This window comes from Lepidochelys kempii, chromosome 24 (assembly GCF_965140265.1).
Source record: "Lepidochelys kempii isolate rLepKem1 chromosome 24, rLepKem1.hap2, whole genome shotgun sequence".
Lineage (NCBI taxonomy): Eukaryota > Metazoa > Chordata > Testudines > Cheloniidae > Lepidochelys > Lepidochelys kempii.
Genome location: NC_133279.1, coordinates 17,021,818 through 17,043,375, shown reverse-complemented (window position 1 = coordinate 17,043,375; position 21,558 = coordinate 17,021,818). Strand labels below are relative to the sequence as shown.

The 21,558-nt window shown below is 65.6% G+C and overlaps 2 protein-coding genes across 2 annotated transcripts; both read right to left on the bottom strand.

Moving 5' to 3' along the window:
- Nucleotides 1-5,934: 5,934 nt before the first annotated feature.
- LOC140902484 (urokinase plasminogen activator surface receptor-like) lies at nucleotides 5,935-9,862 on the bottom strand. Its single transcript, XM_073322603.1, has 7 exons — nucleotides 9,730-9,862; nucleotides 8,253-8,363; nucleotides 7,739-7,885; nucleotides 7,487-7,636; nucleotides 6,985-7,122; nucleotides 6,620-6,766; nucleotides 5,935-6,276 (listed from the first exon to the last, which is right to left on the bottom strand). The coding sequence occupies exons 1-7, from the start codon at nucleotides 9,776-9,778 to the stop codon at nucleotides 6,017-6,019; spliced, it is 1,002 nt and encodes a 333-aa protein (XP_073178704.1). The 5' UTR covers nucleotides 9,779-9,862; the 3' UTR covers nucleotides 5,935-6,016.
- Nucleotides 9,863-14,035: 4,173 nt separating this feature from the next.
- On the bottom strand, nucleotides 14,036-17,921 carry LOC140902830 (uncharacterized). The gene is made up of 3 exons (XM_073323369.1): nucleotides 17,787-17,921; nucleotides 16,981-17,133; nucleotides 14,036-16,867 (listed from the first exon to the last, which is right to left on the bottom strand). Exons 1-3 carry the CDS (start codon nucleotides 17,905-17,907, stop codon nucleotides 15,135-15,137), a joined length of 2,007 nt encoding a protein of 668 aa, XP_073179470.1. The 5' UTR covers nucleotides 17,908-17,921; the 3' UTR covers nucleotides 14,036-15,134.
- Between the last annotated feature and the right edge of the window lie 3,637 nt (nucleotides 17,922-21,558).

Below are 21,558 nucleotides of genomic sequence, written 5' to 3'. Positions count from 1 at the left end.
CCCAGGTGAAATAACCAGTGTGTCTGCGGCCGGCTTTGAGAAAGGGGGCGCGGGAAACCCACCGGGCCAGCCGATAACTGGGCATTTTCATTCGGCCACATGTCACCGACTAGGGCGAGGGGCGTCGGCCAGACACACAGCAGGGGGCTGGGGAGCAGCGACTCCGGAAGGGATTCGGGGCGTTGGGGGAGAATCATCCAAACCGGGCCCCCCTGTGTGACGCTACGGCCAGACGGGCTAACGCCGTCCTGGGCTGGCTAAATGAGAGTCTCCAGGTGGAGCAGGGAGGGGCTTCTCCCTCTGGAGCTGACCTGGGGGTGACGCTGCCGGGCCCTGGGTCCGGTTCTGGGGCGCACAGTCACTCGGGGAGGGGTCAGTCAGGATAAAATGTAGGGTTAGGGCTAATATTTGAGGTCAGGGTTCGAATTTACATTTAGGGTTACAGTTCACTTGAGGGGTAGAGTTAAGATGATAGGTTTAAGGTACACATTAAATGTTAAGGTTAAGAGAAGTGCTCAGGTTTGGGTCAGAGTTTCTCCTTAGGGTTAGGGCTGGGTTTGGGAGTTAGGGAAGGGGATACAGAAGATGAGATTTTGACCTGCATAAATTCAGAGAGGACTCTCAAATGCGATCCTGCGAGGAGCCCTGCCGTGAGAAGGGTGATCCCTGCGCTTCTCTCCCAGCCTTACACAAAGAGCCTGGGTTCGTGCCAGGTGTGTCTCTTCTAAAGAGGGGGATTTGCAAGCCGTGGTCCGAGTGTCCTGTTTAAATCTGTCCCTCTCTCTGCCCAGGCTGCCTCCGGGTTCGCGGTCACCACCTCCTGGATGGAGCGGGTCCGTCAGGCCCATATCAGCAGCACCCGCGGGAGTCGTGCACAATATGGTGATGCAGTCAAAGGGCGATTCAAGAAGGCAGACGTTAGCAGAGGTGAAAGTAAGCTGGTACGCCCCGGTACGGCATACCAGCAAAAGCCGGTGCACCTTACCGGGGTGGATCGGCTTCCCCCGGAGCAATTTAAAGGGCCTGCGGCTCCCAGCAGCGGCTGGAGCCCCCGGCCCTTTAAATTGATGCCAGAGGCCCCGGCTGCCACTGTTACCCCGGGGAGGGGGAAGGCGGCACTTGCCGATAAAGGGTAGGCCGGGGCTGGCTCTGACCTCCCCCAGCCCCGCCCCTTCCACCTGAGGCCCCGCCCCTTCTGCAGGCCAGAGCCGGCCCCAGCCCAGCCCCGTACTGGTAAGCCCCAAGACATACTTTCACCCCTGGACGTTAGCAAACTCGGGGAGCTGGTAGGTCCGATCCCATGGGAAGCAAGTCTAAGGGGAAAAACCATTGAAGACAGTTGGCAGTTTTTCAGAGACATTATCACAAGATCAAACTATCCCACTGTGGAGGAAAGATTGGAAACCTGGCCAGAGACCACCCTGGCGTAACCAGGAGACCTTCAATGGTCTGAAACTCAATAAAGAGTCCTACAAAAAGTGGAAACTCGGTCCAATGACAAAGGATGAATATGAACAAATAACACAAGTCTGTAGGGACAAAATTAGAAAGGCCAAGGCCCAAAACGAGATCAAACTTGCTAGGGACATAAAAGGAAAGAAGAAAACATTCTGCAAATACATTCAAAGCAAGAGGAAGACCAATGACAGAGCAGGGCCGTTACTCAATGAGGGGGGAAAGACAAAAACAGAAAATGGCAGAGCTGCTTCATGACGTCTTTGTTTCGATTTTCACCCAGAAGGTTGGTGGCGAGTGGACGTCTCACATAGCGACTGCCAGTGAGAATGAGGTAGGATCAGAGGCTAAAATCGGGAAAGAACAAGTTAAAAATGACTTAGACGAGTTCGATGTCCTCAAATCCCCAGGGCCTGATGAAACACGTCTGAGAACGCTCAGGGAGCTGACTGAGGAGACAGCTGAGCCGGGCGTGATGATCTTGGGACAGTCGTGGAAGACGGGAGACATTCCAGAGACAGGAATCGGGCAAATAGAGGGCTCGTCTACATCGGCACTTTACAGCCCTGCAACTTCCTCGCTGAGGGGTGTGAAAAAACACCCCCCCCCCCCGAGTGCAGCAAGTCTCCGTCATGCGGGAAGGACATGCCGAGTGGGGTCCCGCAGGGATCAGTTCTGGGTCTGGTTCTGTCAATATCTTCATCAGTGGTTTCGACCATGGCAGCGAGAGCACGCTTATAGAGTCTGCGGACGATACCCAGCTGGGAGGTTGCAAGTGCTTTGGAGAAGAGGATGAAAATCCAAAATGAGCTGGACAAACTGGAGACTTGGTCTGATGTAAATAGGATGAAATTCAATGAGGACAAATGCAAAGTCCGCCACTGAGGAAGGAACAATCAGCTGCGCACACACAGAATGGGAAATGGCGGCTCAGGAAGGAGTCCTGCGGAAAGGGATCCGGGGGTCAGAGTGGACCACAAGCTAAATACGAGTCAACAGGGTAACACTGTTGCAAAAAAAAGCGAACGTCCTTCTGGGCTGGATTCGCAGGTGCGTTGAAAGCAAGACACGAGCAGTCATTCTTCCGCGCTGCTCTACCCTGATTAGGCCTCAACTGGAGGGTTGTGTCCAGTTCTGGGCACCACATTTAATTTAGCCAACTTTAATTTTTGTGAGAATAACGAGGAGTCCCTGCGACCCCTTAGAGATGAGCACGTTTATTTTTGTGATGATTTTAAAACCTGAGTTGTATTTAATAAAATCATCGTGAAACATTTTTCAGTTTTTGTGATGGTCCCATACAGCCCCCCTTCGTCCTCACGGTCTCAGCCTTCGGCGCCCCCCCCCCCATTTCAATTCCCAGGGAAAACACTGGTCAGAGCAGAGCCCCGAGGACGATTTGAGGGTTCGAAATCTGCAGAGCGAGCGACCCCAGGAGCTCTAGCTATTGTGCTGAGCCCAGAGCAGACTCCGGGCTCCCCGTCTCTCCGTCCCAATGCAGGGAGCAGATTGGCTCAGGGCCGGTCAGTTGAGCAGAGGAAGCGGGGACGTGAGCCAGCAGCTGGGGGCTGAAGCTGGATAAATTCACCCTGGGAATAAGCGTCGGTGTTAACCAGGGCAGGGAATGAACCGTGGGGATGAGATTCTCCATCTGGGCAGTTTTAACTCCCGCAGGGCTGCGTCTCACAGCCCTGCTCTGGCTCCTGCAGGGACCAGGTTGGGGCAGGTGTCATGGAGTCCCTGGGCAATGCTCTGGACCTGCTCCCCATGAAGCCAGGCAGGACTCTGGGGCAGTCGCCTTTCTGTGAGCAGCCTGTCTGCAGGACACACAGCTCACCCGGCTCCACCTTCCTGGGTCTGACCTCGGAGCATTCAGCCTCCTCTGCCCCTCTGTGCGCTTCCCACAGCGAGTCCGCTCAGGCGGGGTCCTGGGGGGGCCAGAGGGTCCTGCCCCCCAACTCCGCAGTCAGACGGGACTCTCAGCCAGCCAGTAAAACAGAAGGTTTATTAGATGACAGGGACATGGTCTAACACAGAGCTTGCAGGTGCAGAGAACAGGACCCCTCAGCTGGGTCCATTTTGGGGGCAGTGAGCCAGACAACCACGTCTGCCCTTCACTCCATGTCCCAGACAGCCCCAAACTGAAACTCCCTCCAGCCCCCCCCCCCCCCGGGCTTTGTCCCTTTCCTGGGCCAGGAGGTCACTGGATCCCTTTGTTCTCCAACCCTTTAGCTCTCACCTTGCAGGGGGGAAGGGCCCAGGCCATCAGTGGCCAGGAAACAGGGTGTCGGCCATTCTCTGTGTCCAGACCCCTGCACACACCTGCCCTCTAGGGCTCTGCAATGATCATACACCCTTACCCCACCCCCTAGATACTTAAGAACTGCCCAGGGGAAACTGAGCCCCCCCCACTATTCAGAGGAAACATTAAGAACAGTCCCACTTTGTCACAGCAGGTCAGAGGAGATCAGACGCCATGTAACAGGATGTGGGTTTCGCGAGGCAGGCAGACCGAAAGCTTGTGACAGGAGGTGGTTTTCGCGAGGCAAGCTGGGCTGCAGGACACCCGGGTGCTCACCCCAGCTCCGCTGCGGGCTGCCCGCAGGCCTCGGAGCCCGTCACGGCCCTGCTGCAGGGCTCAGTTTTGCCATCTGTCAAATGGGCGGAACGATCCTTGTAGAGTGTAAGGCCTTCGGTGGAGGTGGCTGTGTCCGAGCTGCCCCGCCCCCCAGTCCATATAAAGCCACGCGCCCCCCCCCAGCGCCCTGGGTTGTTGTTTATTGCTGGGCTGACAGAGGCTGGTTGCTTCACGGCACCTTTCCCAAACAGGGCTGATGCAAGCAGGGAGCCGGAACCACCCCGTCCCCGGGGGTGTTTCAACAGCCCCTGGGTCTTGGCAAAGCCCCGGGGTCCCGTACGGCTGCTTTCTGGCCCCATGTGTGTAACTGTCAGGTTCAAAAACACTGACACAAACAAAGAGCCACCATGCAGCCCGGAGATCGACCCCACGTATGCAGCCATGTCTGGGGTGGGGCACCACGGGGGCTGTTTATACAAAGCAGTCAAGGCAAGGCAGTGACGGGGTGGGGCATCGGGGGGAAGGTTGGGGCAGGATGAGCTTGTCGGGGGATTGGGGGCAGTGTGGGGTGAGGGTCACAGGGACTTGGGGGCGGAGCAGGAAATGGGCCTGGTGTTAGAGGAGGGCTGAGGGGAGGGAAGGGAAATCAGGGGAGTGGTTGGTTTCGGGGGACAGGGACTCAGAGGAGGGGGATGGGGCCCAGGCTGGCTCTGGGAGGGGAGTGGAGTCTAGTGGTTAGAGCAGGTGGGGGCCGGGAGCCAGGACTCCTGGGTTCTGTCCCCAGCTCTGGGGGGCAGGTCTGGGACTCAGAGCAGGGCTCACCCCCAGCAGGGTGGTGGCAGGGGGACAGACACCGTCCAAACTCCCCCCACTCCCAGCCTGCGTGGCCAGCGGACCTACAGCACGACACAGATGTCTGAATGTACAACCACACCCCCCCCGCCTCAGCAGCCACACACAAAGCCACACCCCCCAATTCCCTGGGAAGAGCATCACGCACACAGTCGTACCTGTCCCGGCAAAAATATACAACAAAAACAACCAGAGAAGCAAACACAACTCGTAAATGCCACCCCCGCCCAGCCACAGTTACACCCAAACCCACAGAGAAACACGCCACAATCGCCAACACACAGCGCCCCAGGCACTAGCCATCCACACTCACAACCTCTAACAAACACTTCTAGCCGCCCCCCAAAGCCACACTCACAACAGAACGTAGTCCAACAAAGCCACAAACACACCAAAAACATCACGTAAGCTGCCAACACAATGCACTCAAATATCCAGTGCCACAAACATGCAAAACAAGGCAGCCACAACAGGTCCCATGGTGTGTGTGGGTGTGTGTGTGTGGGGGGGACGACTGTGCAGGTGTGATTGTGAGGTGGTGGGGGGGGGGGTCACACAAACACACAGGCCCCCATGTTCTCGCTTCCCTGTAGCCCAGGGGAATCCAGGCGCCCCCCAAATCACCCCATGGGGCCTCCCCCACTCTGCTCCTGGAGCCAACCTCCCTTTCCCTACCCGCCTCCCCCAACACAGACCCGCCCCCACACAGGAACTGCAGGCAGCTCCCCCTGCTGGGCAGGGCAGGAATTACAATAAAATAAAGTTTATTAATGAAATAACAAAAGCACCATAAATTAGAATAAAATAACCATCATCATAATAATAAAACAGGGTCACAGCCTGTCAGCTGCCAGCAGAGGGGTGAGGGGCTGGGGAGGGACCCCAGCGGATGGACTGAGTCGGACAGGCCTTAGCCTAATGGGAAAATAAATTATGAACCTTCAAATCCATGGAGGTATCCCAGGGGAACAGGGGTGGCTCACACAGCGTGTGCGTGGGGAGAACAGATTCATTGGACTGCCAGCCCGCCCTGCTCGAACCACGAGATCCCCCCTCCCCTCCCCGAGCTGGGGAGAGGACCCAGGAGTCCTGGCTCCCAGCTGCCCCGCTCTCGGTCTCCCTGCGGGGGCGTCAGGAGCTGCGGGGCAGCAGGACGAGCAGGGCCAGGAGGGCAGTGCCGTAGAGCAGGGCTGGCTGGGCCCCGAGCCTGCGGCCGGCCCGGCTCCTCCTGGCCGGGGGGAGGGCGCCCGCCTGGATCCGGCTGTTGCAGAAGTTGCCCCGGCAGCAGCGGGCCTGCACCCCGGCCAGGCGCTTGTAGATGGAGGTGTAGGGGGCATCGCACCAGGCCGGGGTGGCGCAGCCCTTCAGCATGGCGCCCGGCCCCCTCAGCGCTGGGGAGGGAGGGCAGGAGAGTGAGACGGAGCCCGGAGCCGGCCCCCAAGCCCCCACCCAGACCCCCTGGAGCGAGATGCCCCCTGCCCTGTGCCCCTGCTGAGCCCCCCAGCCCTCCCATGGCCTGGCGTCCCCGGCTGAGCCCCTCTCCCAGCCTGGTGCCCACTGTCCCCCCACCACATAGTGCCCCTGACGAGCCCCCAGCCCCTGCCCCCCGCTGAGTCCCCCACCCTCCCCCGAGCCTGGTGGCCCCTCCCCTGCACTCCTCTCCCCCCACAGAACCATGGCCCCTGCCCCACCCCCCGCAGCACGGCGCCCCCAGCTGGCTCTGCAGCTACTCACCATGGCTCCCCACAGCCTCCATGCAGTGGGTCATGGGCCCCTGGCACTGCAACCGGGTGATGTTTTCTGGGGTGCAGCCATGGCTGGAGTTCCCTTCGCAGGCAAAGCAGGTGACTCCGTTCAGGGGCAGGGGGGATTCCTGGTAATCTGAACCCGGGTCAGAATGGATCACTGGGCAGCCCGAAAACCAGCTGGTGCCCCTCACTCCTGACCCGCAGCCCCCTGCCAGCCCAGCCCTGGGCTCCCTCCCCCAGCTCTGCCGGTGCCCCTCACTCCCGACCCGCAGCCCCCTGCAGCCCAGCCCTGGGCTCCCTCCCCCAGCTCTGCCGGTGCCCCTCACTCCCGACCCGCAGCCCCCTGGTTACCGTGGGCGTCATTATTGCACAGGCTGGAGTTGCAGCATTGCAGCAGGTAGAAGCTGTCCTGGTTGTGGAAGCCCAGGGGCTCCTGGCACCGAGAGATCTGCCCGCAGCCTTTGATGCGCCGCTCGTCCTGGGGAAACTCTGGGGACAGAGAGAGCAGGGGTGACGTGGGGCCTGTCCCCTCTAGGGGGCACTGGCTCCCATCCGGGCCCAGGCTGGGGACTGGCTGGCTTAGGGGGGCCAGGAATGGGACGTGGGGCCTGTCCCCTCTAGGGGGCGCTGGCCCCCATCTGCCCCCAGGCTGGGGACTGGCTGGCTTAGGGGGGCCAGGAATGGGACGTGGGGCCTGTCCCCTCTAGGGGGCGCTGGCCCCCATCCGGCCCCAGGCTCGGGGGACTAGCTGGCTCAGGGGGTCTCCAGCAAAGAGGCAGAGGCCCATCAGGTGCTGGGGCCTGGGCCCCCTATGTGGGGCGGGGAGGGGGTCTCGGGACGGGTCCCTGCTCACCATCGGGCGTGGAGATGGCTGCGATGTCCACGCACTGCTGCCGGGGGTCCAGGCACCGGATCCGCATCAAGGAGGGGCTGGAGCAGGAGTGGTCGGAGGAGGAGCAGGAGAGGCAATCCAGGCTGGCGTTGGAGGGGAAGGAGCTCAGGGCTGTGGGGGGGAGAGAGGCGGGGTGAGCAGGGGACAACGGGACCCCCCGGGGGAGGGCGAACAGACTGGAGGGGAAGGACCCCGCCGGCTCCATGGACTGACCCTTGGGCACCCCCTGGTTGCAGAGGTCGGTAGCGCAGTGCTCTTCCGCCAGCATCACAATCTGCCCGTGGGAGACGAAGGAGATGGAGTTGTTGGGTTTCCCCTGCACGTCGCAGCCCTTCTGGATCCGATCGGAGACCCCGGAGCCTGGGGGGTGGAGGAGAGAGTCAGAGCCATTGGCAGGGCTGGCTCGGGGCTGGGCTAGCCGGGGGCTGTGGGTCGGGAGTGAGGGGCACCAGCAGGGCTGGGTCAGGGGAGCCCAGGGCTGGGCTGGGAGGGGGCTGCGGGTCGGGAGTGAGGGGCACCAGCAGGGCTGGGTCAGGGGAGCCCGGGGCTGGGCTGGGAGGGGGCTGCGGGTCGGGAGTGAGGGGCACCAGCAGGGCTGGGTCAGGGGAGCCCAGGGCTGGGCTGGGAGGGGGCTGTGGGTCGGGAGTGAGGGGCACCAGCAGGGCTGGGTCAGGGGAGCCCAGGGCTGGGCTAGCCGGGGGTTAGCTGGTCACTGGGGGGCACTCACGGGAGATCATGGTGAGGGCAGTTGTGCGACACTGTCCCTGCTGCTCCCCACAGTCCTCCATCTCCTGGCAGCTCCGGTCCCCATCACAAGAATAACATCGCAGGGCAGCCGCTGGGCGGAGAGACGTGGAGGAATCGGAACAGAACCCAGAAGTCCCAGCCCCCCAGATCTAACCACTAGACTGCACTCCCCCCCCCCGAGCCAGGGAGAGAACCCAGGAGTCCTGGCTCCCAGCCCCCCAGATCTAACCACTAGACTGCACTCCCCCCCCCCCCGAGCCAGGGAGAGAACCCAGGAGTCCGGGCTTCCAGATCTAACCACTAGACCGCACTCCCCTCCCAGAGGGAGGGAGAGAACCCAGGAGTCCGGGCTCCCAGCCCCCCAGATCTAACCACTAGACTGCACTCCCCCCCAGAGCCAGGGAGAGAACCCAGGAGTCCGGGCTCCCAGATCTAACCACTAGACCGCACTCCCCTCCCAGAGGGAGGGAGAGAACCCAGGAGTCCAGGCTCCCAGCCCCCCAGATCTAACCACTAGACTGCACTCCCCTCCCAGAGCCACGGAGAGAACCCAGGAGTCCTGGCCCCCAGCTCTAACCACATCCAGTCCCCAGCTGATGGTGAATCAGAGCTAAGGGGAAATGAGCGGATTGAGTTCACCTCTTCCTCCCCCTGAGAGGGGACCCTGAACTCTGGTGAGGATCTGCTCCCCCAGGGGACTCCTGGCCCTTCCTCGGGGGAGGGGACCCCCCAGCTCACAGCCCTCTCCTAGGGCGGGGCTCAGCCCCCTGCCGAGCCCCCACCTGGCCAGGGAAGTGTCCTGCCCCTCCCCCACTGGGTTCTCTTCTCCCTCCCCCTTCAGGATCTGACTCAGGGCTAAGAGCCGGGACAAAACCACCGAGCGGCTCCCCGCGTCCGCGCCCACCTGGCCGCCAGCTCGCATCCTGCCCTACCGCCCCACTGCTGGGGCAAATCCTGCAGCCACAGCTGCACCTCGGAGCTGGGGAGAGAACCCTGGCGTCCGAGCAACCTCCCCCCCCGCCGCTCTAATCACTAGACCCCACGGCCCTCCCAGAGCCGGGGAGAGAACCCAGGAGTCCTGGCTCCCAGCCCCCCAGATCTAACCACTAGACCCCACGGCCCTCCCAGAGCCAGGGAGAGAACCCAGGCATCCGAACACACCCCCCCCGCTCTAACCACTAGACCCCACGTCCCTCCCAGAGCCAGGGAGAGAACCCAGGAGTCCTGGCTCCCAGCCCCCCAGATCTAACCACTAGACCCCACGGCCCTCCCAGAGCCGGGGAGAGAACCCAGGAGTCCTGGCTCCCAGCCCCCCAGATCTAACCACTAGACCCCACGGCCCTCCCAGAGCCAGGGAGAGAACCCAGGCATCCGAGCACCCCCCCCCCGCTCTAACCACTAGACCCCACGTCCCTCCCAGAGCCGGGGAGAGAACCCAGGCGTCCGGGTTCCAGTACCTTGGCTCAGCAGCGCCCCCAGCAGGATGCAGCCCCACACAGACTCCATGGCTTCGGGGCTCGAACCTGCGACCCCGGCGCCGTCGCCCCGTCCTGCCTCTGGCTGCTGTGTGCTGCCGTCCCGCGCCGGGGCCGCCTTAAGAACCTCCCCCCCCCCCCCACCTCGTCCGCGCCTGGGACACACCCCTTCCCCCCCCCCGCGGCTGCGGGGCTGGACCCGGGAGCTCAGGAGTGGGGCGGGGGCTCTTCGGGGAGGTGGGCTAGAGCCGGGGGGGGTAATCTGGGGGATAAACATCGGGGGTGCTGGGGGTCCCCACTGGGAGGGGCTGGGGGGTTACCTCGTGGGGGCTCTTAGGGGAGATGGGTAGGGGGTATCTGGGGGAGAAACAGCAGGGGGTCCTGGGGGGGTCCCCCTGGGGCGGGGGGTCTGGTTGGGTTGTTCCCTTGGGGGGCTCCCAGAGGGAGGCGGGGTGGTTAGAGCATCGGCAGGAAATGGGTTTGGGGGGGAACAGCTGGGGGGGTCTGCCTGGGGAGGGACAGCTGGGGGTTACCCTGTGGGGGCTGCCACAGGGTTTGGGGGAGGGGGTGGATGGTCCTGTGTGGGGCGGTGACCCTGCGTCATGTCGCCCCCTTGTGGCCAATGCCAGTGGAGGATAACAGCTCTTCTACTGGGGCTTTCTGAGGGCCCGCGAGGAGCCAGAGGGCCGCGGCTTTCCAGCCCTGCTCCCGCCCCTGGGGCCAGGCCGCCATGGAAGGAGGGTGTGTGTGTCCCCCCCAGAACATGGCTCTGGCCCAGCTGGGGCGCCCCACGGACTTTTATGGGGTGCAGAATCCTGGGGTGATGCCCTGTTACAGCACCAGAATAGGAGTGGTTAGAATGAGGGGGCTGGGAGCCAGGACGCCTGGGTTCTCTCCCCAGCTCTGCGAGGGAAGTGGGGTCTAGTGGTTGGGGGGGGGGGGGAGCCGGGGAGCCAGGACGCCTGGGTTCTCACCCCAGCTCTGCAAGGGAAGTGGGGTCTAGTGGTTGGGGGGGGGAGCCAGGACGCCTGGGTTCTCTCCCCAGCTCTGCGAGGGAAGTGGGGTCTAGCGGTTGGGGGGGGGGGGAGCTGGGGAGCCAGGACGCCTGGGTTCTCTCCCCAGCTCTGCGAGGGAAGTGGGGTGTAGTGGTTGTGGGGGAGGAGCCGGGGAGCCAGGACGCCTGGGTTCTCTCCCCAGCTCTGGGAGCAGAGTGGAGACTTTCTCTGGCCTGTTGTATCAGGTCAGGCTGGAAGGTCACAAGATACCTTCTGGCCTTGGAATGTGTGTGTCCGTGTGTGTCCGTGTGGTTGTGGCGTGTGTGTGACACATGCCCCCCGGTTACAGAAATCCCCGGCTCGCTTGCGAAATGGAGCTGATTGGAGCAGAACATGGATGGAAGAAATGCAGCGCCGGGCCCAGATGCCCCCCTGCCCGCTGGGGCGGAGCGAGAGATTGTCAAGATCACACACACACATCCTGGTTGTCGCACACACAAAGGCCCCCGTGCCCCCCCCCCAACCAACTTGTTTTATCAAGCAAAAAATCGGTTCGTGTTCAGCAGAACCCGGGAACAGGAATTAGACAAAAAACCCACAAACCACTTCCCGCTCCTGAGCTGGACAAAACTAGCCCCGGTCCTGCCCCCCCCCCGATTTCACCCCTTCCTATCCCCCCACAACTTCCAAGCCCCCAGCCCCACTTCCCCTCCCCCACAGCCCCTTGCCCACTCCCACCAGCCCCACTGCCCAATCCCCAGCACCCCTTCCCATCCCCCCACAGCTGCCCATCCCAATTCCACTTGCCCCCTGCCCCCCAGACACAGCCCTGCTTCCCACCCCTCTGCCTCCCCACCAGGACCCTCTCCAGGGGTGGTTGGTTGCTTGTCACTTGCCCAGTGTGGCTGGGGGTTTAATGACCAGCCAAGGACGGGACTTTAGCCTCTGGCCTGGCTGCCCCATTGCCCTGCCCCATGGTCCTGGCTCACTGGGGACCAGTCCTCTGGCCAGGGGAACATGTGGGGGGAGCTGCTCCCCGGCCTCCTGCCCAGCAGAGCTCAGGGCTGATGAGCCTTTAACCCCGAGGGCTTTTCTCCACCATGTTGCTTGGGCCTTTGAGTTCAATGGGGGTCAACGCTTCGGTGCCACCCACGGGCTAGACAGGTTGGTGGGAGGGTTGGTGCAGAGAAAGCTGGGAGGGATGTGGCTGGGATGGATAAAACCCAGCACAGATCCCCGCCCGAGATCGGACCCTGTTGTGCCGGGTGCTGCACAGACCCCCCCCACACACTGAAATTGGGGTCCCATCCTTACAGGTGCTGCCGGGACACATGGTGAAAGCGGACCCCACACCCAGGAGCTCCCAGCCTAAACAGACACCACATTGTACAGCTGGAGAAACTGAGGCAGGGGCATACTGCCCTTTGCTCCCGGTCACAGGGGGAGTTTGTGGCAGAGCTGGGACAAGGATCCAGATGTCCTGCAGGCCCAGTCTGGGGCCCTGCCCAGAAGCGAGTCCCATCAGCCCCCCAGTTGCCACACAGGCCCCCGGGGAGCCAGGACCAGATTTGGGAAGCAAAGGGGAGGGGAGAACTGCCCCCAACTGTCCTGCCCCATCCCACACCCTAGGGCACCAGGCCCGTGTGCCTCACCATGACGTGGGTCTAATAGGAAAGGAGAAGGAAGCGCCCAGGATGGGTTGAGGTAAGCGATGGGTCAGCCAGTGACCTCATAACGCATCTATTCTGGGAGAGAAGTGGAGTCTAGTGGCTAGAGCAGGGGCGGGCTGGGAACCAGGATGCCTGGGTTCTATCCCTGGCCAGGGGAGGGGAGGGGAGTGGAGTGGGGTCTAGTGGTTAGAGCAGGGGGGCTGGGAGCCAGGACTTCTGGGGTCAATCCCAGCTCTGGGAGGGGAGGGGGGTCTTTAGAGTGGGGGTGGGGCTAGGAGTCAGGACTCCTGGGTTCTCTCTCTGGCCCTGGAAGGGGAGTGGGGCCTAGTGGTTAGAGCAGGGGGCTGGCAGCCAGGACTCCTGAGACCTAACCCAGCTCTGGGAGGGGAGGGGGGGTCTAATGGGTAGAGTGGGGGTGGGGCTGGGAGTCAGGACTCTTGGGTTCTCCTCCCACAGGGCTGATGTCTCACTTGCAAGAGGCCCCTCCCCTCCCCGAAACCCAGGTCAGACTGAGTCACCGGGAATTCCTGACGTGCCATCTGCCCCCCCCTCACCCCCCACTGTGGCATTGCACACGTGCTGCCCCGCCCTGGGAACCCAGCCCCCCCATCCAGGTGGTGTCCCAGGGACAGGGTCAGGGTCCTTTTTTGGCTTCCACGGGGGCTCCTTCCACTGTCCCCCAGCATCTTCCCTCCTGGGCCCCCTAATATCCCTGCCCCACTGAGTCTCTGCCTAGCAGTGCCAGCCCCCCAGGAGCCCTCTCCCCACAGGCTCTGTGCCTGCTGCCCCCCACAGTCTCAGACAGTTGCTATGGCCCTCTCCCATCCCCTGAGCAGCCCCCCATAGCGTGCCCCCAGCTCCCCCCACCCCGCAGCCTGCCAGCCGGCAGGGTCAGGCCCCGCCTGGTGGGGTGCACGGAGGGGCACAGGTGACGAGCCATGGCCGTGCCCCATGGCAGGCTGGGGTGGGGGTGGTTTCTCCCGGCCTCTCCCCGGAACCCTCCTGGCCCCGGCCCAGCCCCGACGACTCACATCCCGGCTCCATGTGCCCAGCTATAGGGATCCAGTGAGGGTGTTGTGGGGGCTGGGGGGCAGGACTCCTGGGTTCTCTCCCCAGCTCTGGGAGGGGAGTGGGGTCTAGTGAGTCAAAGCGGGGATTGGCTGGGGGCCAGGACTCCTGGGTTCGCTCATCAGCCCCCACTTCTGCCTTTCCAGGAACCCTTCAGCCATCCCTCCACAAGGCCGCTTGTGGGGGCCGACTCTTGCCAAAGGAGGCGAGGAGAGGGCTGAAGCAACCAGCCAGCCTGGGTGTGGGTGTGGGTGTGTCCGTCCAGGGTCTCATGGGAACCCCCAAACCACCCAACCCCCGAAACTCAGCCAGGGCCACTAATCTAGTCGCTGAGCTGCCATGGCCCCTACTAGGGGCAGAGTCCGAAAGCGCAGGGGGCTCGGCCCAGGGCCGGGGACCCCTTGCTAGCATCAGTGGAGCTGGGGGGGGGCCCAAGGGGGACCGCAGGGCGGAGGAAAGGGGGGATGGGGGGGAATGTCTCCGAGGAGGGGGGTGGTAGGGACGGACCCTCCCTCGCCCCATCCCAGGCTCTGTCAGTCGAAGGCAGCGGACGCGTAGGAAGGAAAGGTCTTTATTGGACGCCCTGCAGGCAGGGGGTGCCGCGGGGGCAAAGCAGAGGGGAGCCGAGCCAGACCGCGCCGGGCTCCGGTCCCGTCCCCCTGCCAAAGGACACAGCAATAAATTAAGCATCAACTCGGAGGGGGGATCATTGAACTGGCTGGGGCGATGCTGGGGGAGAGGGGGTGGTGGGTAATCCACCCCCCCCCCAGGGCAGTAAACTGGCCCCATCGGCAGCCAACTGGCTGAGGGGTGAGACCACGCCACCCCCCTTTCCCCTGCAACATGGGGCACTAAGGGGAAGGGGGCAAACAGGAGAGACCCCCTCCCTCCATCCCCAGGGGCTGTTGTCTGATAGGGTAAAGTTCCTCTTGAATAAATATTTAAGCCCTAGGAGACTTCACAGAGAGCAAAATAAACTCGCGTGTGTGTGTCTGGACACGCTGCCTACCTTGTGTGTACTTGTGTGTGTGTCTGCCAGGTGCGTGTGTTTGGATAGTGTGTGTGTGTACGGGTGTGGGGGGGTGTACGTTTCTATGTTGTCCTGCCCATGTGGCCCTATGGATGTGCGGTCTGGCAGTGCTGTGCTGTTTTGTTTAGCACCCCCTCTTCCAATCCAGGCCTTTAACAGGCATAAAAAACCCCCCTCCAGCATCTCAAGGGTTAATGGAGCTATCCAGGGCTGTCTGGAGCTGTACATATCTACCTATAGAGTGGGTAGGGCCCCTCAGAGCAGCAGCCACTACGGCGCTCCCAGCCCCCTGTTCTAGGAGGGAAATCTCCCTCTGCCACTAGCAATATGGGGTCTATGACACACAGGGGGAGCACTTTCGATTCCAGCCAGCAGGGGGCAGTAGTGTCACTTTCACAGATGCACCCTCAGGCAAGCGCAAAAGGACTCAGGCGGCCTGCTCCGGTACGGGCCAGGGCTTTCCTTCCGCTCGGCTGCAGGCTCCGGATGCTATGGTGGCCCGTGGGTGGAACTGACGCCAGGACGCCAGGGTTCTCTCCCTGGTTCTGGGCAGGGAGTGGCAGGGGTCTAGTGGGTTAGAGCAGGGGGGCTGGGAGCCCGGACTCCCTGGGTTCCCCGCAGGGCTCAGTGCAGCAGTACCGCAAGCAGGGAGCGTGAGGCTGACGAGGCCAAGGTTGCTGCCGAGGCCAGAGGCTCCGCTGGGGTAGGGCGGGGCGCGGCTTCCCCGGGGGTGTTGGTGTACAGCCCGCCGCTGCTGTTCTTCACGAGCCCCTCCACCGGGTCCAGCCCCGGGGCGCTGGCGTTGCCCAGGGGACCGCGCGGGGAGTTGTTGGGCGTTTCCACGGTGATGGGGAAGGAGATGGTTGGCCTGTCCCGGTCGCCCTCGATGCGCTCCAACAAGCCCTCCGGCTTGCTGACCGTCGCCGGGGCGCTGGGAGGGACGGCGTGCCCGGCCTGCACCGGCATGTCGTGGGAGGACAGGCCGTGGTCGACCAGAGCCACTCCGGGCGCTTGGTGCAGAGGGTCTTGTTCTTCCCCCGGTGGGACCCGGCGCTGGCTCCTCCGGGGGCCAGGACGGTGCTGGTGGGGCTGGCTGCAGGGGGCGCTGGGCTGGCTGGAACCTCCCTCCTTGTCCTCAGAGAAGACGCTCTCATTCTGCCTGGTGGCGAGATAGGGGATGCGGGCTACAGCGTCGATCCGGTTGCCGGGGGAACCGGGAGTCGGGCCGTCGGTGCTGCGGGCCTCACCAGAGGCTGCGGCTGAGCTGTCAGGGGCCCAGGTGGTGCTGCCCTCGGCCACAAAGCTCTCTCTGGCTGACCCGGTGCGACTTTCGGTGCCGGAGCTGTCTGCGGCAAAGAGAGATGGTGAACTGGTGGCGCCGTGGCCAGCTCCTTCGGCAACGACCCCGTCGCCGGGGCTCACCGTGGTGCTGCCGGCACCGGACGGTGAATCGGCAGAGCTGTGGCCATCTCTTTCGGCAACGAAGACCCTGGCACCGAGACCTGTGGTGGCTCTGATGAGGGATGATGCCTCGGTAGGGCCGTCACCGTGGTCCAGCCGCGGGGACTCGGTGCTGCTGGCGGAGGCCGAGGCCTCACCGGTAATGTGGTCCCGGGCAGAGTAATTGGTTTCTTCCTCACACTCCTCTTCCTCCTCCTCTGTGTGGGCCAGGCCGGCGCCCGCTGGAATCTCCCGGGCGTTCTCTGGTGTCTCGGTGGCGCCGGGCTCCGAGCGGCTGCTCCCCTCCAGGACAACGGCAGCAGGGACGCCTGTAGCCACGGGATCGGGGGGAGGGACGCCCGTCGGCCGCGGGCCGTTGCTCTCGGAAAAGACCCCTCCCGCGCTGAAGGCGTTGTCCCTGGAGCCGGCACTGTCCCCGTCTTCGGCAGACGCGGTCCCGTGGCCGCCTGTCGCCACGTGGCCAGGGTGCGGGGTGACACCCGGTCTGCCTGTCGGCACCACGGTGTGGTCCCCGGTGGCAAAGGCCCCTCCCTCCTCCAAGCCCCGCCCTTCGGAACTCTTGGTGGTCTCCGCCTCCCGGTCGCCGTGGCTCCCTGCCAACGGAGGGTGGCCCCCAGCAACGGGGACCACGTCCTCCTCCTCCTCGTCTTCCTCCAGGATGCAGTCTGGCTCGGGGGTGGGGGTAGGGGGGAGGCGCGTCACGGGGCCGGCGGGGCTGGGGTGGCTGGGCCGCCCCTCGGCCACAAGCCCGTCCATGATGCGGGTGTTGCAGAGGCTCCCGGTGCAGCAATAGACCTCGGCCTCGTCCAGCTCCTGCACCAGGGCCAGCAGCGAGCTCTGGCACATGGCCGGGGTGGCGCAGCCCTTAAAGGTCACCAGGCCTGAGTCGGCGCCACCTGCAGGCAGGAGGGCAAAGGGTCAGGATTCCCCAGAGCCAGCCAGCCCCCCGCCCCGGGGCCGGATGGGAGCTGCCCCCCCCGGGAGGAGTCAGGCCCCGTGTCCCGCTCACCGGTGCGGCTGCGGCCGATCCCCTCCAGACACATGTTGTGGTGTCCCATGCAGGGCACCGTGGAGCTCGAGTTGCTGGTGCAGCCGACACCGTCCTCGTCCACGCAGCTGAAGCACTGCAGCCCATTGTGCGGCTCGCCCTCTATGAGGAAATCTGGGGCGGGGTGGGGGGAGGGAATTCATGAGCTTCTGGGCCTGAAACCCCCAACCCCTCCCCCCTGATCAGCCCCCTGGGCCCATCTACCCTGGTATCTCGCCGCCTCCTCCCCTCCCGGGCTCAGCCCCCTGGGCCCATCTACCCTGGTATCCCGCCTCCTCCCCGCCCCGGGCTCAGTCCCCTGGGCCCATCTACCCTGGTATCCTGCCTCCTCCCCGCCCCGGGCTCAGCCCCCTGGGCCCATCTACCCTGGTATCCCGCCTCCTCCCCTCCTGGGCTCAGTCCCCTGGGCCCATCTACCCTGGTATCCCGCCTCCACCCCGCCCCGGGCTCAGTCCCCTGGGCCCATCTACCCTGGTATCCCACCTCCTCCCCCCCCGATCAGCCCCCTGGTACCCCGCCTCCACCCCGCCCCGGGCTCAGCCCCCTGGGCCCATCTACCCTGGTATCCCGCCTCCTCCCCGCCCCAGACTCAGCCCCCTGGTACCCCGCCTCCACCCCGCCCCGGGCTCAGCCCCCTGGGCCCATCTACCCTGGTATCCCGCCTCCTCCCCGCCCCGGGCTCAGCCCCCTGGGCCCATCTACCCTGGTATCCCGCCTCCTCCCCGCCCCGGGCTCAGCCCCCTGGGCCCATCTCCCCCGGTGGGTACCTGTGTCCAGGTGGTTGCAGAGGGGCGTGTTGCAGCAGCGGGCATGGATGGCACGGGTGCCGGCGTAGAAGCCCAGCCCGTCCTGGCAGCGTGGGAGGCTGGCGCAGCCCTTCAGCTTCATGTTGGTGAACTCACCTGGGTGGGGGGGGCGGCATCAGGGATGTTCAACCCCCACCCCCAGCACTCCGGTTCTCCCCTCCCCCTCTACCTTCCTCCCCCGCCCCGGCCAGGGCCTCCGCTTCTCCCCTCCCCCAGCTCTCCCTCCCCCTCACCCCCAGGGCCTCTGCTTCTCCCCTCCTGCAACTCCCCCTCCCCCCACTGCCTTTCTCCCCCTCATCCCTAGGGCCTCAGCTTCTCCCCCCCAGCTCCCCCTCCCCCCACTACCTTCCTCCCCTCCCCCAGCTTCCCCTCCCCCCACTACCTTCCTCCCCCCATGCAGGGCCTCCGCTTCTCCCCTCCCCCCCCCCTGCTTCCCCCCCAGCACCTCCAGTTCTGTTCTCCCCTCTCCCAGCTACACCCCCACCTCCTCCTGTTCTCCCCTCCCCATCATTCCCCATCTCTCATCCCCCCAGCCAGCCGTCCCTCCCTCCCGCCCCCCCCCTCCCGCCCCCCCTTTGCCCTCCTTACCCAGGGTGCCGGTGATGTCCAGGTCCAGGCACATGGTCCTGTGCCCCGGTGCACCCCAGCTGGGTGCGGGCGGAGGGGGGGCACCAGGCGCCCTGGGAGGTGCAGGCATGGCAGCTCAGTTGGTTGGGGGTGGCCGGCTCTGGGGCTGCAGGGAGAGACGGGAGGGGTCAGTGGGGGCAGGGGCAACTCTCACCTATGGGGTCAGGGTGGGAGGGGAGGGGCACTGGGGATTCGGAGGGGCAGTAGGACTGGCAGGGGATGTGCTGGGTGGGGGCACTCGGGGGCAGGGCTGCAGGCGAGGTGGGGGCAGGGGACTGTGGGAATGGTGGGGGGGCACTGGGGAGGCACGCTGCAGGTGGACTGAAAGTAGGGCAGCGGGGGACACTGGGGGATCACGGGGGCGAGGGGTGCAGGGCTGCAGGCAGGAGGGGCACGGGGGCTGCAGAGGGTGGGGTCGCAGGTCGGGGGACACGGGGGTGCAGGGTGGGGGTGCAGGGTAGCAGGTGCTGGGGGGGTAGAGCTGCAGGCAGGAAGGGTGAGGGGGGTGCAGGGTGGGGGACACGGGAGATTTAGGGGCAGGGTGGGAGCACTGGGGGGACTCACCCGCAAAGCTTGGGACACTGCAGCCGACCCTGGCAGAGCCAGGTGCTGGGGGGCAGATGGTGGGGCTGCAGGGGTGGGGACAGGGGAGAAGGGTTGGGTGCAAGGGGAGCACGGGTGGTGTGGGGGGATCAGGGGTGTGGGGGATGGGTGGGAGTGCAGGGGGTGGGGGAGTTTGGGGGTGGAACCGCAGGGGGCAGGCGGGGCACTGGGGAGGTGCGGGGGGGGGGGCCCAGGGGGGTGGGGTCGCTCACTGACACTTGGGGCATTGCAGTCGTCCCCCAGGCAGTGCCGGGCACTGGGGGGGCAGGGTCCGGTGGGACACTGGGGGTGCAGGGGGTGGGGTGCAAGGGGGCTCACCGAGGCTTGGGGCGTTGTAGCCACCCCCCTAGCAGTACTAGGCATGGGGGGGCAGGGGGTCCCGCGGGTCAGGGTGCTGGGGGCACTGTGGGTGCAGGGCCCGGAGGGGCACAAGGGGGGCTCACCCAGGCTGGCGGCGTTGCAGCGGTCCCCCTGGCAGTGCCGGGCGCGGGGGGGGGGGGGGGGCAGGGAGCTGGGGGGGCAGGGCCCGGGGGGGCACAAGGGGGGCTCACCCAGGCTGGCGGCGTTGCAGCGGTCCCCCCTGGCAGTGCCGGGCGCGGGGGGGGGGGGGGCAGGGAGCTGGGGGGCAGGGCCCGGGGGGGCACAAGGGGGGCTCACCCAGGCTGGCGGCGTTGCAGCGGTCCCCCTGGCAGTGCCGGGCGCGGGGGGGTGGCAGGGGGGCCGGCGGGGCAGGGAGCTGGGGGGCAGGGCCCGGGGGGGGCCACAAGGGGGGCTCACCCAGGCTGGCGGCGTTGCAGCGGTCCCCCTGGCAGTGCCGGGCGCGGGGGGGTGGCAGGGGGGCCGGCGGGGCAGGGAGCTGGGGGGCAGGGGCCCGGGGGGGCACAAGGGGGGCTCACCCAGGCTGGCGGCGTTGCAGCGGTCCCCCTGGCAGTGCCGGGCGCGGGGGGGGGGCAGGGAGCTGGGGGGCAGGGCCCGGGGGGGGCAACAAGGGGGGCTCACCCAGGCTGGCGGCGTTGCAGCGGTCCCCCTGGCAGTGCCGGGCGCGGGGGGGGTGGCAGGGGGGCCGGCGGGGCAGGGAGCTGGGGGGCAGGGCCCGGGGGGGCACAAGGGGGGGCTCACCAGGCTGGCGGCGTTGCAGCGGTCCCCCTGGCAGTGCCGGGCGCGGGGGGGGGGCAGGGAGCTGGGGGGCAGGGCCCGGGGGGGCACAAGGGGGGCTCACCCAGGCTGGCGGCGTTGCAGCGGTCCCCCTGGCAGTGCCGGGGCGCGGGGGGGGGGGCAGGGAGCTGGGGGGCAGGGCCCCGGGGGGGCACAAGGGGGGCTCACCCAGGCTGGCGGCGTTGCAGCGGTCCCCCTGGCAGTGCCGGGCGCGGGGGGGGGCAGGGAGCTGGGGGGCAGGGCCCGGGGGGGCACAAGGGGGGCTCACCCAGGCTGGCGGCGTTGCAGCGGTCCCCCTGGCAGTGCCGGGCGCGGGGGGGGGGGCACGGAGCTGGGGGGGGCAGGGGCCCGGGGGGGCACAAGGGGGGCTCAACTCTGAGATAGCGCGTGGGGCAGGGCCCGGGGGGGCACAAGGGGGGCTCACCCAGGCTGGCGGCGTTGCAGCGGTCCCCCTGGCAGTGCCGGGCGCGGGGGGGGGCAGGGAGCTGGGGGGCAGGGCCCGGGGGGGCACAAGGGGGGCTCACCCAGGCTGGCGGCGTTGCAGCGGTCCCCCTGGCAGTGCCGGGCGCGGTAGGCCAGCGCCAGGAGATGCGAGCTCAGATCCAGCGCCTCGTCCGGCCGCGGGCGGCGAGCGCAGCCCTTGGACACGGCCTGGAAGCGCAGGAAGGCTGCGTGGGGGGGGGGCACGGGTGAGAACCTGCCTGGGCCCCTTCACAGCACCCCCCACTCCAGAGCAGCCCCTCCCCCCCGCCAGGATACCCCAAAAACCCGCCTGGCTCTTCCCCAATAGGGCACCCCGCGCCCGAACCTCCCCCCCCAGGAGACACGGTTCTATAGGGCAAGGGGGGCAGTTACCCCCCTCCTCGAGATCATGGACCCCCCCCCAGATTTTAGCTGGGTCTATATGCCCCCCACATCCCTTTGCATGTCCCTGCCCCCACCCTGTATGCCCCCAATGCCCCCCACGCTGCATGCCCCCTGCCCCACCCTGTATTCCCCAATGCCCCCCACCCTGCATGCCCCCTGCCCCCACCCTGTATTCCCCCAATGCCCCCACCCTGCATGCCCCCTGCCCCCACCCTGTATTCCCCCAATGCCCCCACCCTGCATGCCCCCTGCCCCCACCCTGTATTCCCCCAATGCCCCCCACCCTGCATGCCCCCTGCCCCCACCCTGTATTCCCCCAGTGCCCCCCCCCCCACCGTGCATGCTCCCTGGCCCCAGTGCCCCCACTCCCCTCAGCCTTTACAGGCTGTGATACAGTGCCGTAACTTTACCCCCCCGCCCCAGCCCGGGAAGGCCGCCCAGCCCCCCCGGACTCACACACGGTGGCGCTGCGCACAGCTGT